Consider the following 21,858-nt stretch of genomic DNA (forward strand, 5'->3'; position numbering starts at 1 on the left):
CATGCACAGGCTTGAAAGATTCCTCATAAATGTTTCTACATTGTGGCAGAGATCCATGTGAACTAAATGTATTTAAAATGTTTTGTGGAGGGAAATGAAGACTCATGGAACTATTCTTTTTGACCTCTTTCTGGTAAGGACTCTGCAAGTGCAGCCTAGAGACAGAGCAGTGCTTCTTGCGTCTTGTCAGGAGGTCACGAGTGCTTGGTTCAAACTGTTGGTGTGGCGATTTATTGATGCTGTATGCACAGAATCGCCAAATATCCTTGTGGTGTGAATGCACTGCTAATCTTCCAGCTGTGGAAGATCTCACCGCAGTTTTAACAGTTTCAAGTGCAGCCATCCCAATGTAGCTGCTGCTTGTGCTTTCTGTTGGAGTGTGTCCAGGAAGTTTCAAAAAAACCTGAGTGGAGAACTATGTAAAGGAAAATGTATGAAATAGTATAAAAGGACCAAGAAGAAACAGATTTCACATGTTCTGTCCATTTTGCTTAATCTGGAAGGATCCAAATTGTAGTATCACCATGTGCTGTTAAAAGGGTGGAAAGGGAAGGATATGGAACGCATTGATTTGGTGAAGTGAGAATAGAGTAGATTTGTAATACATGACTTTCCCAACAGCCTCAGTTGTTTTGCATTATATCTGTGAAGGCATTGTATTACAGGAGAGCTATTTATATTGTTCTACATAGTTCTAGTTATTGAAACTGAGGATTGGGTCCATAGAGTGGCAGTGGTGGTGAAGCTGCTGGGTGGCCCTGTCTGGAGTTGAATTACAAAGAGAAGCTTTGGACTGATATATTGTATATTGGGCAGGAAAGTCTCTCTGTCAAGTGCTGTTAATTGGAGGGAGTTTAGTATAGTGCATGCTGCCCTTTTTGAGAAGGAAAGCTTATATGTAAAAGTCATGAAACAATATTTAAAAGAGAAGTAGTGGCTAAAGCATGTCAACCGTGTGTCAGTCTGGGCCATGCCCTGTAGAATGGTCCTGCCCTGTCAGAGTGAGAGGAGTCTTATAATTCTGTCCAGGCTCCTTCGGGTTGATGAAGCACTTGCTTACAGCTTGTGTGCAGCTTTTCTTATTGCCTCTGCCCTCTGTATCTAAGTATACTTTCAGCTTCTTTTAAAATAATTGCTTGCCATTTTATGATCTGCTTTTTCAGATGTTGCTCTAAGAGTGTTACAGAAATACGAGCGCAAGTGCAAGATCCTGTATGTACTGAGGCTTCCCATACTGTATTGAGCTTCTGTTCTGTTGGTACCTGCACTCGTATTTTTCTCCTCCTTTTTCTAATTTCAAGGCTTCTGTCTCATTTCAATGCACTAATAGGTCCCAGAATTATTTCAGTAGAAATAGTTTCAGAAATAACCACAGATTTCAGAACTTTTATGTTCATCATGCTCTTGTGTATTAGCTTGGGATTCTAGCAGTTTGTGCATAGGTATTTACTCCTATGAAGAACTGATGAAGTTCCATCTATTTGTGTATAGATAATTCTTTATTTGTATTATGTAAAAATACACTTATAGGTGCATGAAAGTTACGTATTATCATAGGAATTGATGCATAATTTGGTAGGAATGGAAATTTTGGCTTATTCTGAAGTAGACTAGTGAAGTGCATCCATTGATACATCCTGTAATAATCCTGATACATCCTGTATGTAACAGAGCACTGCTCTGATAAGCTCCTAATAATTTATGAGTATGTTTGGGGTGTCTACAGTTCAGGTTATTCAGATACATGTGCTTTAAGTGTAACAGCATTGGATGCTAATGTGGCACTACTCTTGGTGAACCTGCTGTGCTTGCACTGTGGGTTGTTCGGCAGGTGCGTGGCAAGCTATAAGAGTAGGGCATGGTTCTTGTGACGTCCCTGCTGAGGTTGAAGGTGGTGTGCAGGCAGTGCCAAGTCTCCTCTGAACTGCTTGTGTGCCCAGGTTCTCTGTTACGTCCGAGGCAGCCTCTGTGTCAGCGTGATCGGTTGGTAGAACAGGCACACCCTTTCTCCTTTGGATTTCTGTGGATGCTCGGTAGAGAACTGGCTTTCTAAAGGGCATTGAGCAGAATGTGAGTCAGATTTTAAAGTTATGTAGAAAAAAGACCCTTTGCTGTTTTTCATGTGTTTTGATGGGAGAGAATTGTGAGGCTAGTTAAAAAACAAAACAAAACAACAAACCTACAAAAAACCCAAACAAAAAAATATGTTGAGACATCAAGTTTTAGGATAGTTAGGTATTTCATCATAAACTCAATATGGAAAGCAACTTGAGAATATAACATGTTAGTATCGTAAAGTAGAACTTTCTTCAAGCTTTCAGTTCTTACATTTGATCCCTGGTACTGCATGAAAAGTGCACAGGAGAGAGTTTCCTAAATAAATGTATGTATTAAAAGTGGAAGTATTAAATTATAGTGCAACACAGGAAATCATCTGAATTTACAGCTCTCAATTTTGCAGTTAAATACCATGCTTGCTTTAGACTGCTGTGATAGTTTCTGACAGTAGTTGGGAAATGTTTGTAAGTTGGGTCCTTTAAACTTCCTAGAATAGACAAAGTTGTTTTTCAAGGTGAAGGTAACAACATTTTGTCAAAGGTGATGCGGATCTGTTATAACAGTAGTAGGAGTACTAAAAATAGGATTAAATAAAAGGAGCTATGCTTGTTTAAATGTGAAGATATTTTTGTATTGTCTCTATTTTGATACAAATAATAGACCTGCACTCGAGTCTTTAGTGCAGTTGGCAAGTAGGGGGGACCCTATCCACCAGTGTATTTGAGGATCTTCTTGTAGTTCATAATTTCTTCATTGGAAAAGCCAGTTAAGTGTAAAGTAAGGTTTGTCCCCTCAGCTATGTGTTTACTGGTAATTGTATGTGGTTACTATGTATGTTGTATTATTTCAGTGGATTCATTTAGACTGTGGTAGTATTTGTTTATTTGCTTCATTGATACTGTAATTTATTTAGGGTGTTTTTATTGGTGTAGAATCTGGAGTGGCATTTGTGATCATCTAGATAACTGCTTAAAATATTTTGTTAGCAGTTTAATTATTCCTTTCAATGCATGTGTGGCATTTCTTCAGAAATTCAACCTAAATCTTTTGTTATGAAAGTAAAGCTGTTCTGGCACTTTATCCCTAAGCATAACACTTCCAGACTGCTACCATAACCCTTCAAAATGAAACACAACCAATCAATCTTTCTAGTTTGCATGTAATTGCCTACAGCTAAAATAAAGCTTTTTTTTTTCCTGATTCCTTACAACAGAAATGAGTTAATATATTGGCGATGGAATAACCATCAGCAATCAGCCTTCAGCTGTTTACTAATGAACTCCCAGATGTATGAAAAATTTCAGAATCTGTGTTTTACTTCAGGCTGTACATGAACTTACCACTTCAGTTGTAGAAAGAAAAGCAACTTAGATGCCATACATATAAATACTGCTACTTCATATCTCAATAAATTGCAGGTCATGAAAACTGCAGAAAGCTGTAGTAAAAAAAAAATCCATATTTCAAAAACTAATAGGGTGGTCTTGCAAGCTGAAATCAAAGGTTATTCTTCTATGGCACTTCGATTCTTTTTCTCATTTAAAGCTTTATTTTTTTATTCCTTTATTAAAGCCTTTAAGCATTGTCTTTTTCTTTTAATATTTGTATAGAGGTTTTCATTTGTCTGCACAGCGTTTGTTGGAATTCTTTGAGGGAATTGGTAGGATTGCAAGGGCATTTGGATCCAGAACAGAATGAGTCGGCAAAGATATAAACCACATTATCACATTGATTTAGGGACAAATTCTGGTGGATCCTTTTGCAAACCATATGATAATGTTGTCTAGGAGGCTTCTACTTCCTTAGAAGGGATGTGCATGAAGGCAACAGTGGCAGGCGTTGAAATACTTCAGTCTTTTAGAATAAAGACCAACAAAATTCCAGAATCTTTCAATGTGTTGCAACGTACTTAATGGTTTTTCCTGATTAGCGTAATTTTCATAGCAGAGCAAATAGGTTGTGGAGGAACAGTGCAGTTGCGAATCAAGATTTGATCATCAGTCCTAAAGATCAAGTTGTTGGCTTCCTTGCATTGTAAAGTACAGCAGACCTCTTCTCATCTGTTTTCTTATGGAGTAAATATCTGCAATACACTGTGGAACATCCAATAGGTTGATGTCTTCTCTGGAGGACCATTTGTGCTTCTGTGTCAATGCAAGTATTAAGTGGATGAAGATGACTTTGAACATCAGTCTAAGGTTTCCTTTCAGGTTACGGCTTAAAGAATGGGCTTGTTGACATAAAGGGCACAGTGTAGGTGTGGGTGGTGTGTATGTGTGTGTTTTGTTTTTTAAAGTGATTTTGAAGAGTTTCTGTAGAGACTAATGTTGCAAAAACCAGTTTATCTTATTAAAAAAAAAACAATGTAATGTTTCACTTTGAATTTAAAATAGAGTAGAGGGAGAATTGTTTGAAAGTGACATTGTGTGGGTTTCCCTCTAGTGTAAGGAGATTTAGGTGATTATAGACTGTAAATTCTATAATACTAACATCTTGTAACTTTTTACTAGTAAAGTGATGAATTTCTTAGAAAAAAGGTGCTTAACTACAGAACAGAGAAACTTTTTTTTTCCCCTAAGGTTGGCTACATAATAAACTTACATGACCTGGATGTTTACATTGTAATATTCAGTGCTTAATATCCTGCTGAGATAGTGTTGTCAGGTTAGGACATAATGAAGATCTGTCATAAAGGAAAACAAAACATGGTATGAAAATGTTACAAGAGTAGTAAAATAATATTAAGTACTCATGTGAATATAATGAGTTTAAAAAAAAAATCTGCCTCTCACCATGAAGTAGCCAAGGACATGCTCTTAAAGCAAAAGTAGTAGAAAACATTATAAAAGACAAGTTTCTAACTTAAACTAGTGACACAGTAGTGGGTGTAAATGCTGGTTCCCACTTCGTGTCAACTTCATCCATATTTGGTGTAGAAGTTCAGTAGTAGGGGCAAGAAATTACAGGGTAGAGAAAGTGCTGTGCAATTAGAGGAATGAAAAGAAGGCTACTGAAGATGCTGTTCTGGTCCTTTAAGAATGCTAAATGAAGAAGAGCTGGAAAAGGCAGAATAAAGGAGTGCATTTAACTTTGCTTTAATTGTATGTTGAAACAACAGAGACACTTACATGAAGGTTACTTACTGTATAGCACTTTATTTAGAGAAGCACCAGAATTACCAAGCTGTCCCTGTATTTTTGTTTTGTAATCCCAGTAATAAAGAAGCTTTTTGCCCCTTTATAATATTTGAAGATATTGATAGAGCAAAGAAAAACACAGCAGAACTGTTTTGAACTTACTATCTAGAAGAATTGCATTTTTAAAATGAATAAGGTTTAGTACAGACATAGGAATGCTTTGTTTAAAATTATATGTAATTCCTCTTTTTGTGTTTGCAGGTTTCAGCAAACAAATGGTGGAGATATTGAACAAACATGGTATTTCATTTAGCAGTTTTGATATTTTTTCTGATGAAGAAGTTCGTCAGGGGCTGAAAACTTACTCTAATTGGCCAACTTATCCGCAGTTGTATGTAGCTGGAGAGCTTATAGGTGGACTTGATATTGTCAAGGTTAGAAACCAAGAAATTCTTAATCTTGTTGTCAGAAGCATGTTTTTCTTGCTTTTTACATCTAATTTTATCCTCTCCAATCTCCCTAGGAACTTGAGTCATCTGGAGAACTGGACACAGTCTGTCCAAAGGCACAGAAGTTGGAGGACAGGTGTGATGTATTATGCCATTATTTTAAGTGTGTCTATTTTTGATGTCTCCTGTATGTTCATTTATATAGGGGGAACCCTCTGTATAAATTCCTGTTCTTTGACTTTATCAGAAGTGTGTCAAGATTTCTTTAATTACAGACCTCCTGCAGTTGTTTAATATGTTCTATTTTCTATACAGTAAGCATTACTTTATATTAAGCTATATGGTTATATATGCATTAAGCTATACTGTTCCAATAGGCTTTGCTTATTATATTTGTAGGTTGTTAATTTTTAATTATAGCAGGAATATATAGATTCCTCCTTGTCTCTCTTTTAAGAATTTATTCTTTAAAGATAACTGCAAAAATTAATCTTTTAAATATTAGTAGCTTTGGTTAGCTTTATTTGGCATAGACTTCATAACTGATGTCACTGGAGAAAATATCTAGGCTTGTCTCCTCATTTTTTTTGATTACTCATGTCCTTTAGTTCTTGTTTTCTTCCACCTTAGCAACATGAATATATGTGGCATCACTAGGAGGTATGTTGCCTCCTGAATCAGATATAATATCTAGAAACCAATTTGTCTGCCTTTAACCTTCCCATTTGAAGATTCGCTCTTGTTTGAAATTCTGACATGCCCCAGGCAGTCAAGCTCCAGATATCTGTCAAGTCATTCTGTTTGAGAAGCTGCTAGTAGATGTGGCTTTTTTTACCTAGTTTTTATGTGAATAGTGCCATTAAGACATGCAAAGGGGAGCTGGTTTACCAAGAAGGTGGCCTGTACCTTGAAGGCAAATATGTTAGCATAGATTCCCTCTTGCTGTCTGAGCATGGTAAGAGCAAGTGCTCTATATGTGATTAGTTCTGGTTCTTTTTGCCTTCCCAGCACAGTGGAGAAATAATTTAATGCACGCCATTTTGATACGGTGATAAAGTATACTTACTTTCACAGTTGTGTATTTATTAATTGCTTTTTAATTTGTCCTATGGCTGAGGTTTACCTTTTGTTACTCTAGTAGGGTAACTTGTAAATTCTTTCACCAGGGCCACAAAAAACAATCACTACCTTTTGCAGTTTAAGGTTGAATTATGGGTAAAGATGAGATTGTCGCAATATGACCTCTTAAAAACTTACTTTATAAAGCTTCCTTCAGTCTCTTCGTTCCTTTTGCAAACTTGTATAAGCTGAAACTTTATTGAATTTATACATAGTTCTTTACCTTCTTTCCTCAAAAAGACTAAGCAATGTGACATGGCTTTTGCTTACCTAATGTGTTTTAATAGATTAAAATTGTTGGTATAGCTAAATGTCTTCCTTAAGCAGCAGCAGAAGCAGCTTTTAAACAGGTGTGTGAAGATTTTATCAATTGTGTCAAATTTTGATGTAGAAGTGGCCTGAAGTCAAACTGGCTAAAAATGCAGCTGACAAGTCACAAGTAGCTAATTATTGCCTAGCTTGTTCTTTGTCTTTTAGTAGGAGCTTGTTTCTTGGGTGACATTTAGCTGAGGTCTGTCTCCTCTTTTCTGGTGACAATTGGGAAGTTCTTTTTCCGTGATACAGATTAGTTTTACTTTGTAGCTAACCTCATACTTAACTTCTGAGCAACTGACATCGTTCAAATGTATTCACTATCAGTCACTCATAAGAAAAACCCTATGGGCTAGTTATTCAAACACGTTATGACTTAATAAAATGAAGGAATATCAGTAGTGTAATCTATGTAATGCTAAATTATGTTCCTTTACTCAGTGTTTGATCTCTTCCCATCAATTAGCTGCCTCGTATCCACTTCAAAGTGGACTCTGGAAATCAGCTTGGTTTCATGAAACAGATCTGGCAGCTGGGGAACCAGCTCAGATTACTGTAGCTCACCCTTGCTGTAGCTGTTAGTTTTGCTGTTGCTTTTTAATCTAGAGACAACTTGGTTTGAAGAATTGTTTTGAGGTTTACATGTGCAAAGGCTGTAGATCACCAACAAAACTTCATTTAGTTTTATGTTGCAAAGACCCTGGATTCTCTAGTCTGGACTCTTTTTGCATTGTGCAAGTCTTGCAAAGCGACCTTTTACGGAAAATCATCACCTGTTACGCATTTTATAGAGGTTAGTTTGCCCTTAGCAAAGACTCCTGTCCAACAGTTTACTGCTGACTTACTCTATCAGTTATCACAGAAAGCCTTTCCTAAAAGGAGAGGGAAATGAGGGCAGTGTCTGAGGGTTGTGTGGATAGTCCAGAAGTGGACAGGGCACAGTGGAGCAAAACAGACCTGTTCCTGAACTGCAGTCGTGGCTAATCTTTGTCCCATAAGTCCATAGATCTTATGACTGATGGGCAGTAGGTATGGCTCTTACTCTGCAAAAGACATTCTCTCATGGAGAATGAGAAATGCTAAGCATTATATGTGAAAAAGCAATATGTCACTAAATATAGGTATTATATTTAAAATACCCTAAAATGTTTCTCCTTAAACTTACTGCTGCTTGATACTTGGAGGTCAATCTCGAAAAGTAAATTGTTGCTCTAAAAGTAACCGCATGGTTCATATTCATTCACTAGAGTTACTGTAAGCAATTTAAATTAATAGAGTTGCTTATAATAATGCTTTAAATGCATTTGGTAAAGCTGTAAGTTGCTGTCTTTCCACTTCTTGTTTTCCTGTTGAAACAAAGCTTGGGATAATAACTGAGCTATTTTATGTTTGTCTTTTTGTGACCTCTGTAGGCTTAAAATCTTGACAAACAAAGCTCCTGTGATGCTTTTTATGAAGGGAAGCAAGCAGGTAAGATTAAGTTGTAATAAGTTATGTTACATCATATTTAAACAGTGACAATTACCTTGTTTTCCTTGCTTAATGAAAATTAATGATGCTGGGAAGTTTGTTATTTACCTTTTTATTTGGTGCTTCTATAAGCCATAGAAGAACAGTGGCTATTTTACCTGATGGAAATGCTGATAGCTGTGTTACAGTAAAATCGGGGAATTTGATACCCTGCAGTGACGTCTGTCAGTTGATCTACAGTTCAGGAATGAATGGAAGAACTGTGTGTGTCCTTTCGGTCTTGGGTATTGATTATCTTTGCAGATAATGGATTTTCTTCTGATGTCTATCCTACTTGAGGTGTACACTTTGACTATTGCCCGAAACTTTGTCTCTGGATGCATGTTTCTTGAAACTTCCCTCAGACCTAATAGGATGGGGTGTCCTATCCTGTTTAATTTTTCTTGACTTTATTATGCTTTCACAATTGCATTTAAAAAAAAGCTGCTAGATGTTTTTACAGCTAAAGTATAATGCCGCATACCATAAATGATCCACTCTTTTTCTCACATGCATGGAATGGTCTATGCCTGGTGTCTTTAAGCTGCACTTAATTATCTTGCTCACTGAAATAAATATAGTGACTGAAGACAGACAACTGCTAACAATTAGGATTAAAATAATAACAAATGACTGTAAACCAAAAGGTCAGTCTGTTGCTTTGTGTTGCATACTGAAAGTAAGCAGGGGATAAATTGTTCCCTTTTGAACAGCAAGGCACTGCAATTCTTCCTGTCAAAATTACTTGAACGACACCTGACTCAGACTTCTCATTGCAGTGGTGTACCTGAAACAATAATTGTAGTTAAATGATTGTATGTTATGGGAGTTGTTTGTACAGTATTTTTTTAAAGGGATACCGAGGTAGGGGATTAGGCTCGTTCATGTGACTTGTCTTTCCATTTCACTTTCTCATTTGTTCCCTGAACCTTCTCTCTGTATTTACAACAGATATTTTTAAGAGTGTAGTAGGCTGTTTCGCTAAGCTGTTTCATAGCTGTTGGAACCCTGTGGGTTATGCTGACTCACTGAAACAGCAGTGACGAGCTACTTGGGCTTACATCTTCTGAACTGTTGCAGTTCTATATCCTTTAAAAGTTGTGTCTTGCCCGAAGAAAGGAAGAGTTTAGGCAAGTTGCTTAACACATTTTGATTTTGCTTGAGCTACTGGTGGACTGAAATCACCAGTATGAAGAGATAGTCTGGATTAAAAATTCAGTGCTTAAAAAATGATGGGTGTTCTATGTCATTATACTGTCAATATGAAGAGTTTGCAGTAGATACTTTCAATTACTAATTGCAGCTGTACATGCAACCTGTTTTTCAGTTGACCATAGAATCATGGAATCTTTGGGTTGGAAGGGACCTTTACAGGACATCTAGTCCAACCCCCCCTGCAGTGAACAGGGACATCCCCAACTCAATCAGGTTGCTCAGAGCCCTGTCCAACCTGACCTGGAACGTTTCCAGGGATGGGGCATCGACCACCTCTCTGGGCAACCTGGGCCAGGGTTTCACCACCCTCACTATCAAAAATGTCTTCCTCATCTCTAGTCTAGATCTGCCCTCTTTTAGTTTAAAACCATCACCCCTTGTCCTATTGCTACAGGCCCTGCTAAAAAGTCTCCCCATCTTTCTTGTCAGCCCCTCTCAGCCCTGGCAGCTGCAGGAAGGTCTCCCCGGAGCCTTCTCTGCTCCAGGCTGAGCCTCCCCAGCTCTCCCAGCCTGGCCTCCCAGCAGAGCTGTTCCAGCCCTCGGAGCGTTGCTGGGGCCGCCTCTGGCCCCGCTCCAGCAGGTCCATGTCTCTCCTGTGCCAGGGGCTCCAGAGCTGGACGCAGCCCTGCAGGGGGGGCTCCCCAGAGCGGGGCAGAGGGGCAGAATCCCCCCCTCGTCCCGCTGGCCGCGCAGCTTTGGGGGCAGCCCAGGACACGGTTGGCTTCTGGGCTGCAAGCGCACATTGCCGGCTTATGTCCAGCTGTTCACCCACCAGGACCCCCAAGTCCTTCTCCATGGGGCTACTCTCCATCCCTTCATCCCCAGCCTGTGCTTGTACCGGGGGTTGCCCCGACTCAGGTGCAGGACCCTGCACTTGGTCTTGTCGAACCTCATGAGGTTCATGTGGGCACATGCCTCAAGCTTACCCAGATTGCTACTCTCTCCAGAATGGAAAGTAAGGCATATGTCTCAAAATAAAACATGTCTATTTTACAAATACATGTAAGGCATTTATACCCATCCTACCTACAGCTGTGGCTTTTTGAATGTGAAGAAAATCATCAAGCCTAACTAGTTTTCAAAATAATATTTCTAAACTTGGAAAACAGATTCACCTTGTATCATTTCATACCGTAACTGAGCTAAGTGTTTAATATCATCAATATTTTAATTTATTTCAGCAGAGTATATAAAGGAAGAGACATTCAGTACTATTGAAAGCTCAGAGAACATGAAGAATGAAAAAGGGGTTAGCAATGTTGCTTATTCAGTAAGATCATCACTAGCAATAAATTGGTAATAGCTTTAGTGTAGCTTGAGGGCCTGGAGTTTTGTGGATTAAATATAGCAGATGTATGTTGTAACATCGTGTGTTTTGCATTCTAGATGGCAAAATGTGGATTCAGCAAGCAAATTATAGAAATCATAAATAGCACTGGGTAAGTAAGTGGGCTTTTTTTTTAATTCCATTTGGGAAGCCAGTTCTGTTTTAGAAACTACATTGTATAAATTAAGAGTTTGGAAAATATTAGTGGAATACTTCCCCAAACGTAATTTTCTCTGTTTGAGAGTATTTCAGAGTGTCTTCATGTCAAAGCCCATAGTGTAAATCACTACTATGCTCATTTGATACCAAGTCAAATGTTGTATGTCAGATACTACACTGCGTTAGCACCACTACATAGTGATTGTCTTGCTTGGATTAAGGAGTTTATTGCAACAGTGAATTTTTTCTTTTTTTTGCTGTGATTGTTGACATGAAAGAAATCCTTCCACTCTGATAAGTAACTCTTCTTAGAGAGGTCCCTCTTGATCCGTTTCCTTAATTGTGGAGCCTCTTACATTACCTAGCCTCAGCTCTCCTCTTCAAAGCAGTTCTTTCTGTAGTGAAAAAGACTAGGATCATCTTCCTTTGAATAAACTCCTGTTTCATTTGTCCTGCTAGTTAGAGTAGAGAGGTCTTGATTACTAGATGTTAGAATGGGTTTTTTGAGGTAATAAATAACTATATATCAATATACAACTCTGAACTAAGTAGCAGTTACTCAAATCATTATTCTTTGTCATTGGCCCTAGTCCACTTGCAGGAATCTACATACTAGCTGGTTATTGAAGAGTGCCGGTTCTTAGAATACTAGGAATTGCATACCAAAACTCATACATGAATCCACCAGAAATCAAATTTACACAGGCATTTTGGTTTTGGGTTTTTATGCAAGTAATATATGAATATGGTGAAATAGCTGCAGCTTGTTGATTCCTTAATAAAAACCTCCAAAGTATGTGTGTGTCTTTTTTTTGTTGTTGTTGTTAAGCTAATAGTGAATGGAATTACTTGGAACATATTTTTGCCAATTAGAGCCTAAGCTACATGACTTAATTTTTTACTGTGTTATGCTGTCATATGCGCATTATAAGAAGTTTCCCATGAAACTAGACATTTTTTACATTACGGTTCTTGGTGCATAAGGCGTTGAGTTTTTACGTCCTATTACCTGTTAATTCTGAGTTATTTGGAAGCTATCTTGTAAATGTACCCATTTTGCATTGCAAAACTCCACAGTAGATGACTTTTTTTGGTGTTTTTTTCCTAGTGTTGATTACGAGACATTTGACATCCTGGAAGATGAAGAGGTAATTAAGTTTTTCCATCATTGAAGGCTTCATTGTTGCTTTTGCAGCTTTATTGCAAAGTTGAAGTTTACATTTAAGATTATTTTTCTTAGGTGCGGCAAGGATTAAAAACCTATTCCAACTGGCCAACGTATCCTCAATTATATGTGAAAGGTGAACTTGTTGGAGGGCTGGATATTGTTAAGGTAGGAATGGGAGAATCTTGTTTGAGATGTAAATTGACCGTTTGTTTAAAACTGTAGAAATGTTTTTTGCCCATAGCCTACAGAAATTCCTGTGTAGTGGCCCTAGATCTTGAAACCGAATGACTTGGTTGCTTTTACTGTGACTTCTATTAGCTCAACAGACGGCTGAAAGGACCTCTAAATCTCTAGCATTCTCATATGCCAAGATTTAGCAGTGAAGTGTATTTTCTTGGCAGCAGTCAGTTACTGTTACTGTAAAGACCATTTTTACCCCGTGGGTGCATTTTTACAGGTTTCTCTTCCTAGTTTTACTTCTGACATTGCTTTTCTCAAATAAGGTGGGCGAGACATTTTTTTCTAGCGAACAGTCTCATTCCTGGAAGAAAGTAAGGTTTATTGTAGTTGTTTGAACAGACCCTGAAGCAACAAAAATAGATCTGCATCTGTAACTGTGTTTTTTGATTTTTGTAACAGAGCAGGCACAGTGTTCTAAACCCCAAATACTCTTGAGCCCATTCTTGTCTGAATGTTTTATAGCCAATTCCTCAGACATTGTAACTCCTGGGAAGGTATAATCAATAAATCTCATTTAGTTCTAAGAATACTGGTATTACTTGAATTGTATAGATTACTTTAATTGTTTTTATTTAACAAGTGTGTGGGTTATTTCAGTGATCAGTAAGTATAGTCTTGGGCATTGCAGAGATGCTGCAAAATACTTCTTTCACTAATATTAAAATGTAATTTGTCTATTTGCATTGTTGGACTGTATTAAGTTCACACTAACTTGTATGGGTAGGTAAATGTCAGTATTTTAAAATACATTCCATAATACAGTATATTATGAAATAAAACTGAGCCGGTTGTTTCTCTTGTGATGTGGGAAAAGAATATATACTCCTCAACACGTTATTTTAAAACCATTTCCTGATTTTATCTATTCTCTAGGAAGCTAACAGCTTTCTAATTTGAATATAAATCATCAAGGTAATATGGGCAAGCACCTCTTATTTAGAACTCTTACGAATCCCGTACTGTCTTGTTTGTTTTAATGTTTGTTAGTAATAAAATCTGTCAATGGATGGTCACTTTTTTCATTTTGTAGGGGGCATTTTGGATGTTGTAAAATCTTATGTATGCCTAAAGTATATCTTCAATTACATCTAGAAGGAGATATACCTTCTGGTAAAGGTATATCGCCTTTTAGATGGTAAAGTTGATGATAACCAATTCTTTTGAAGGTGTATCTTTTAACTAAGTAAGTTTCCTTTCTCACTGAATAGACACAAAATAGAATTTAAATGCAACATTATGAACTGCAGTGTCTTGGCCAAGAGGGACCTCTAGTGGGTCATCCACTGTGTTCCCTTAATAGCTGGTGAATTGATTTCTTTCGTCGTAAAGCGTCCCTATTGAAATCTTGTTAGCATAATCATAAAATGTACATAGAGAGTAATTGCCGTATATATTTCTTTACAGGAGCTAAAGGAAAGTGGTGAATTGTTGCCTATTCTGAAGGGAGAGAATTAATGGAGGAGGACATCAATGGGAACAGAAATACTTTGAACAATTATTCATTTATAGATTGTATTGGAGCAATATACAACTTAGCCCTGTGGAACCGATCAGGAGTAAAGACAGATAACTTATGTACTGTTATGTATTTCACATGACCGTGCTACATATGAAAATGTGTTTTCACTGAAGATAAAAAAAGTCAAAGTCTTCAAATTCAATTAAAATATAATGCTAAAGAACTTTGGGTTTGTTACTACACTCTTTGTGTGTGTTCATTGCACCTAGATGTCTAAGAATTGAGTAATGGCACTACTATCCATCGCAGTACCATATAGGACTAAAGTGCATCTTTTTTTTTTTTTGGACTTGGCTCTCATTAGGAGAATATTAATGGCTATACCTCTGTGGTATGGAGCATAATAATTTTCTGTCCCTGTTAATAATTGTTTTCATGTCTAGTGAGTGAGAAAAATACTACTGAAACCTTATTCCAGTGCACAATTAGGAAATTGTTATTAATGAGTTTCAGCTATATACTATGCATCTTCATTATCTAAGTAGGTACAGTGATTGTTAATTTCAGATGTTCAGATGCTTTTTGGACATATTTAGATTATGGCGGAAATGAGCCAATAAACACAGTGATTAGGCCAGTCTTTTGGGGTGTTGTCAGTGCTCCTTCAGTTAGATAGAAAGATTTACTTTCTAGGCTATGACTTCAGCAATTTAAATAATCTTTTTAATATATGAACCCTTCACTTCTGTGTTCAGAGGAATTAATTTATTTTAATCCTTTCAATACCTGTAATGCTCTAAAATACAATGGGCTGTAATAATGGGCTGACCAACAAACCAGCTACAGCACAGGTGTACTTGCAAGTATGTGTAGGAGGGTATTTCTCTTAGAGAAACATTTTTTGCTTTCAGGTCTTTTGAGTTCTTAGCATCTGTGCTGAGACTCATGAGGTTTTTATTTTGGAAGGTGATTTTGTGTCTGAAATACTGAAATGTTTCTGGTTAATTAACTCTGTGTGACAGCAGTATTGGCTGCTGTTGACTTCTAGCTGTGAAATACTGGTTTAAACTGTTTTGAGTGTGTTGGCTATACACAGCAAAGAGGACAAGGACACCATATTCTTAGAGAGGTCTAGAACCTGAAGAGGAGCAAGCTCCCTTTACGAAACCCAGAAAATGGAGCACTGGTGAGCAGAAAAGTGCCTGAACCTCACCAGTAATAAATTTTGAGTGGAGAGGTATTTCCTCACTGATTTTTGTGTTGGTTGTGCTTGCAGAGAAACACCTGTACCTGCATGAGATTCATGGCCGGGAACTTCTGAGGAGTTGTTTCCTTGTTAGGAGGGTTCAGGACTGACTGCATGCTCTTCAAAACATGCCTGGAAGAAGAGATGCCTTAGTTAGGTGGTGTGAAGTTTTAGGCAGCAGCTGAGAAGGTTTTGGAAGCAAGTTTGGGGCTTTGTTGCTTAAATTCTAAAAATAAACTGGAATGTGAAGCAAGACTGTTATTGGACTTAGTCCCAAACTAGTTAACAGTTGGCTGTAGGGGAAAAAGGTACGTGTTGCAGAATTCTTAGTGATTGATACTCAATCGAAGTGTTAATTTTCTGGGAATAATTTTAGTAATTACTGTAAAATATTATATGTTATAACTTTACAAGCAATTTTGTTATAAAAATATCATGTCCTCATGAAAACAAGCCTTAATTAATCTCTCAAAGTGAATTGCAGGTGCATCAAGGCAGTAGTCAGTAGTAATTGTAACCTACTTCATACAAAAAAAAAGAGGGGGGATTATACCAAAAAGTAACATCCCTGTGGTCAAATTAGGAATTAGAAACTTTAATTAAAACAAGATTAAATACAAAATACTATTTCTGCTGCAATAGTTTTCCTTTAAAATTCACTATAGTGGAATTTAACTACTTGAGCTTTTATAGAGTCCTGCTAATATATTTATAGAAGTGCAAAAGACCACCAGTGAATAACCGTTGTTACTCTCTGGCAATTTATATTTTTATATTCCATGTGTTCCAGTGCTATGGTTCTTACACCAGTACGGAATTTGTTCTTGAAGTGAAACTACTGTGCTGCTGTTTGTATTTGGTGACTGTTCTCTTAACTTTTCATGGTGCTCAGCTGAGGGTTTCCAGCTTCGGTAATTAGCAACATGTAGTACTTGTTCTTCTGCCAGAATTCATTGTAAAGCCACTCTGTGAAAGTTAAAGTGGCACCGTGGTGGTTCCTCGTACAAAACCAGGCTTTCTGGAAACAAGCACTTATAAAAGCGGTTTATCTGAGGAGCACTCTTCTGAACTGTGCTGCCGCTGGCTGTGCGCCCGATTCCGGGTTCGGAGCCCTTGGCGGGGACTCCTCGGGGAGGCCCCCTCCAGATCGGGGTGTTTAATGTGGCAACTGGAACGACCACCTCCAGCGCTTGGAGTTGTCACATCTGAATTTTGCGCTGGTGCTGATAAAATGCTTTTGACAGTGGCATATTTCTGCACAGGGCTCGCACTGCTGCATGGCGTAGGGACACCCCGCAGCTCTTTAATGTAAGAATTTGTACTGAGTCTGTTTATGGGCTGTACTGTCCCGTAGCTGTAATTTTGGTTGGGGTCGGTTTGTGTCTAAGGAGCTGCAGAGCCGTTTGCTCTGAGCTGCCTTGGCAAAGGGAAGAATGTGCGGGTGGAGGCTGCCTCTCCGTGGTGGGAGAGCGTACACCGTGCGTTGCGGCTGGCCTGCCGTCCCCTCCTGGCTCAACGAGAGAGCCGGGAAATCTGCACCTACCTAAAACACGCTTGGAAACAATTTCAGCCGTATGGCCAAAACCTTAATTCAAGGGACTGCGAGGGAGCGTGGCTTGTATGCTGCTGCTGCCTTGCAGGGATAACTCGCCCTTCTGTAGGAATACGTGATCCCTCTGCCTCTGGGATGGACTGCTGCTACTGGGGGGAAAAGAAAAAAAAGTTTGGCTTTACATAGAATGGAAGAGACAGTGGATGTCTGGTTTATCAGCACTTGTAACGAGATGAGGTGGATTGGGAAGTGAGGTCTTGAGCTTTTATGGCTGCTAAAGATGGCATGGCACTTTTTGCTGATGGAGAAGTATTTGACATCGGTGTTTGGGTGCAATTAAGGTAATGTAACTTACTCTGCTTACTTGTATTTTCCTCTTTCTTTTGCTTTCTTTTCCTTGCTTGTCCTAAGATTTCAGTTAGATTCTTTTTTTCCTGTATTTTGATATTAGGGTATAAGGAAAAAAAAAATTAACCATGAGGATTGTCAAATGGGAACAGGTTGCCTCGAGAGGTCGGGGCTCTCCATCCTCAGAGCTGTTCAGGACTCATCTCAGAGACACCTGATATGATTTTGATCTGCTTTTAGCACAGGTTGGACTAGATGACATGCAGAGGTCTGTCCCAACCTGAATTAGTCTCTGCTTTTAAATGACACGGTAGTGAAGTGTTAGAGGATAGTGAAAAGTGCTAGTGAGCACCTACAGCTCATTTTGAGTGGCCAAAACACAAATCCTGCTGCAGTCATTATTGCCTCATTATTATCATACCTGCTGTGTGGTATTAACTATATTTAATAACTGCCTAAGCAGATAACTGTCACCCTCCTGTCACCTCCTTTCGGCTTGAGTAAGAAATACTTTGAAAACACTATGAAGTATTCCTTTTTTTTAAAGCCAAATGGCCTGCTGTCCCCTCCTGCCTCAACGAGAGAGTTGGGAAATCTGCCGAGATGGGTAATGCAATATCATTTTTAAACTAAAAATTAATCTGGTGATATGTGAACATTGGTTAAAGGCTTCTGACAGTCCAAAGAGAAATTTGATGCAGTTAATGATTTTAATTAGGGGAGTATTTAATGGAAAGTCATCGGAAAGGTACAGTATCTGATTTCATAGTACTGAGGCAGAAGTGCGGGAAAGCAGTGATGACTTTTTTTTTTTTAATTCAAGCTGTAGTTCCATGCAGCCGGTTCAGATGAAACTTTCGAGCTCTTCAAAGGACAGTCAATGAACATGGGTTTAAAGAGCCTGGGTTTGGCTCATGGCTGACCATGGCTTCCCTCATCTTCCTGACGCAAGTGTATCCCGCCCTGCTGCAGCACAAGTAAAAAGCCTAGTAATGACTTTTGTCCGGCTTCACTCAGGGGAAGTCACTCTCTCTTCCTTCCCTCCTGGCCATATTTATCTGCTCTGTCCTGATGTGTATGGGCGGGGGAGCAGAAGTTCCTTTCCAAGCTAGGGAAACACTTAGAAGTGGGCTAACAAAATGAGGGAGAGAGGAAACAGATGTTGGTATGGTCCTTGCCTCCTTCACAGAAAAACTTACATCCCACTTAATTCAGGGTCTGTATGTCCCTCTGCCATGTTGCAAGAGCTTACTGCCCTCCGTCATCAAGTAGTTGTGAGCTCTGTGTGTGTGTGAAGTATTTCCCCCCCGAACACGAGCTGTTTATGCCCAGTCATACCTGTAGCTATGCCAGTATATCCACTGACCTGGTTGCTTGTGTACAGAAATATTTGTAAAACTTGAATAAAGAGGTTCCCAGTGCGTAGTGCAGAAAGACAAGACCTCTCCTTTCTGTGTGTGCTGAAGACCTTGGGTGTTACGGGACCAAGTGAGGATGCCTTGGTGGGACTCTGCACACCACGCAAGCCTCTCGTTTCCTAAAAGGCTAAACAGGGAGGGATGACATCCAGCATGTGAAATTATCCCTTGGGCTTATGGAAAGAAATACTGGCAGTGCCCCCTCATGTTGGGTCCCACCAGGCAGTGCCCCTATCAGGGCTCTTTGAGCACCCAGTGCCTTGGTTCAGGTGGGCTCCCAGGCCTTGGCACATGTGGCTGAGGTGCAGAACAAGCTTGGCTGGGGTTTGCATGAGCTCTGGTCACGGTAGCCTCAGGCGAAAGTGAGGTGTGACAGAGGTGAAAGCATTGCTAACGCTCCGATCGGAGATGAGCAAAGGCTGGTAGGACACGGTTCATGGTTCATCAGAGCGGATAAGCAGGTTGCTGTGCTTCATAGCCCGTTCCTCTCAAAATGCTTCTCCTGCTGACCCAATTCCCATCTTATTTCCTATCTTAAATTGAGATCTGTTTAAGCTCCCATCTTCCTTAGAAGATGTGAAGGGAGAGAGAAGGATGCATCACAGACTGTCGCAACCTTTTCTCTCCAAATCTACAAAGGCATCCTGTAAAAGCGGAAGAGGAAGGTGCAGCCTGAGTGCACATGGTGAAAGGCTGCAGGTTGACCAGTTCTAACTGCTTGGGGTCTCCTATGTGAAAGAAAACCGCATTTCAAGGGAAGATGCTTCTTCTGTGACCTGTGTGAACACTGAACTGAAGGTGAGGCAGCAGCAGGTCTGATCTCGTGGTCGACTTTCCACAGTCCTTAGGGTGGGCTACACCAGAGTCCCCAGGTCTGCCTTATGGTGTCCCAAACGCTAAAGCTGGCCCCAGCACTGTGTGAGGACGGGGCATGTGCTGGCCGGGGGCAGGCAGAGCCGTGCTCTCCGCGGCCACCCTGTGCTGGAGCAGGGGGTCAGGCCCAGGCTGCCCTGAGGGGCAAGTTCATTGTTGCCTTTGCACTGGTCTCTTCCCATGTGCTGCCACGTCCCGGGGAAATGTGGGAACTTCCCCAGGCAGTAGGTGGTTTCTGGAGCTGAATTTTCAAAGAAGCCACAAACTCTTGCCTCTTCCAAACCATTTCAGTGAATAGGGGCTATGGTAGTACAGCGCCTTTCCTTGCTGGTGCTGTGCCTAGTTCAGAATTTGTTCATGATGTTATTTTTAGTAATAGTCAATACTTGCCTCGAAGGCAAAAAACCTCTAGAAGCAACTGCCAGGCATTGCTGGTTGTGTGACCTGGCGGGGGGGCACACCTTCCGTCAGCACCACCTTCGGCAGCGTGTTCATCTGCAGAGGAGTGTTTAAAACTAGTACAACAGCGACCGGTTCCACGTACCGCAGGCACCGGCGCGCTTCCTCGGCGCTGCGGGAGGAAAGCCAGCTTGCCCGCGGCTACCGAGGCCGCGTTGCTGAAGGGGAAGCTTTAGCCATGAATGCGAACGGCTGGTCGGTATATTGAAAAGCGCTGACTTTGGGGCGGGGGGGAAACCCGGGTGTTCCGCTGCCGGAGCGGGCGGCGGCAGTGGCCGCGGCTGTCCGCGGGGCGGCGCTGCGCACCGCGGAGCGGGGCCGGGGCGAGCCGCGAGGGGGTGGGCAGCTGCCTGCTCGGGAGCCGGGGGCTGCTGGCGCTCGGGGGGTGCTGGCTGGGCCCGTGGTTGTTTTTTTATTTCTTAAAGTTTGACGCTAAACCCGTAGGTAGCTGTTTATCAAAGGCAAACTTGGACTCTTTTCAGCTTTTTTTAAGCTTACAGTGCTGGGTAGTACTACTAATAAAAGCTGCCCGCAGAGCCCGGTAAATCCCCCAAATGGCCGCTCTCGGGCCGTGCTGCGCAAGGCCCAGTTGTAGGGGAAACGGAGATGTCCGCGGTTAGTGCGGCAGCCCTGGCTGGAGGGGCGGCGGCAGGCGAAGCCGCGCAGCGGGCAAAGCTGGGGACGGGGGGACGGGAAGGACATCGCGGGGCTGGGGCCGGGCAGCAGACGCAACCGAAACCGCGGTAAGGCGTGACGCCGGGGGCCTCCGCTGAGCTCCCGAGGAGGGGTTGCCGAGGCCCCGAGCATGGCCCGGGGGAGTGGTGACCCCAGCCCCCGTGGCGGCGGTGTCACAGCTGGTGGAGTGGAAGCCCGGCAGCGTCACGCGCGCCTCTGAGGGCGGGACGGGCCGACTGGGTTTTCTTGCAACTTGGAAGATTTGGGTGAAATTAAAACTCCAACACTAGGCTGACTGATGCTGTCGTGACCGAGACCCTTAAATAAGCCAAGGGTTGTTCAGGTTCCCAGCAGAATCAGTCTGGCATTTCTGCCTGCTCAGTGCCTGGGATAATCCATCAGCTGAGCTGGCTTAACCCTGGCCCGTGGTTTTCGGGATGCCGGTCTGCCTGCCCAGCACTGCATTCCGAGAACTTGGTTTTGTACAGAAACCTATTGCATTCAAAACCACTGCTGGTTACAGTGCAACCTTCAATGTAATTAAGTGATGGCAGCAGAATCGATGGCATTACGTGGATGAAAGATCTGGTCCTCAGCTGGTTTGGTTTGGGCTGGAGACGCTGTGTTGTGTTTTATCCACGATGTGACTTCCAGGTTCGAGGTAACAGTATTCGCTGTTAGACGTCTCCGGCTGGAGATCTGTGATCCTTAATGCCCCTGCAGCCACTGCGCCAAGGGGGAACTCCTAAAATGTGATGAGAGAGAGCAGCCACAGCATGGCCATGCTGCCAAAACTGGGTGACGATCCAATTCCCGGCACCATTCCTTCCCACTTGGTGTAAATTCTAGCTCCTTTCCCGTTATCGTATTATTAAACGCGATTGATTGTACGCCTGTGAGGGACTTAGGCAGGGGACTGAAGAGCTCTGTGTAGTAAAGTCTACTCCATATTTTTGCTCAGTTTCATTGCTTTTCAGTCGGGACTTTAAGCCTCCAGGTGGATAGCAAAGCAAGCATGGGAAAGCACGGGCAGGGAAGTCCAATTATTTCACTAGGACAACTTAAAAATCCATAGCAATTATTATCATCTGGCTTTTTTCCTGCTCTCCTGTTCCCCGGGATTATGTGTGTGTAA

At 40.9% G+C, this 21,858-nt stretch overlaps 1 protein-coding gene across 1 annotated transcript in view; it reads left to right on the plus strand.

Annotated features, from left to right (window-relative positions):
• Positions 1–14,148, plus strand: part of GLRX3 (glutaredoxin 3) — a gene marked incomplete at its 3' end in the record, with an annotated part of 29,522 nt that extends 15,374 nt beyond the window's left edge. Inside the window, exons 5-11 of the mRNA XM_082002495.1 lie at positions 5,457–5,629; positions 5,719–5,780; positions 8,488–8,545; positions 11,186–11,238; positions 12,394–12,433; positions 12,526–12,618; positions 14,098–14,148. Of these exons, the coding sequence (XP_081858621.1) occupies positions 5,457–5,629; positions 5,719–5,780; positions 8,488–8,545; positions 11,186–11,238; positions 12,394–12,433; positions 12,526–12,618; positions 14,098–14,148 (530 nt within the window). The remainder of the gene's footprint in view (positions 1–5,456; positions 5,630–5,718; positions 5,781–8,487; positions 8,546–11,185; positions 11,239–12,393; positions 12,434–12,525; positions 12,619–14,097) is intronic.
• Between the last annotated feature and the right edge of the window lie 7,710 nt (positions 14,149–21,858).

The sequence above is a fragment of the Phaethon aethereus genome, assembly GCF_964289735.1.
Source record: "Phaethon aethereus genome assembly, chromosome: 7".
NCBI lineage: Eukaryota > Metazoa > Chordata > Aves > Phaethontiformes > Phaethontidae > Phaethon > Phaethon aethereus.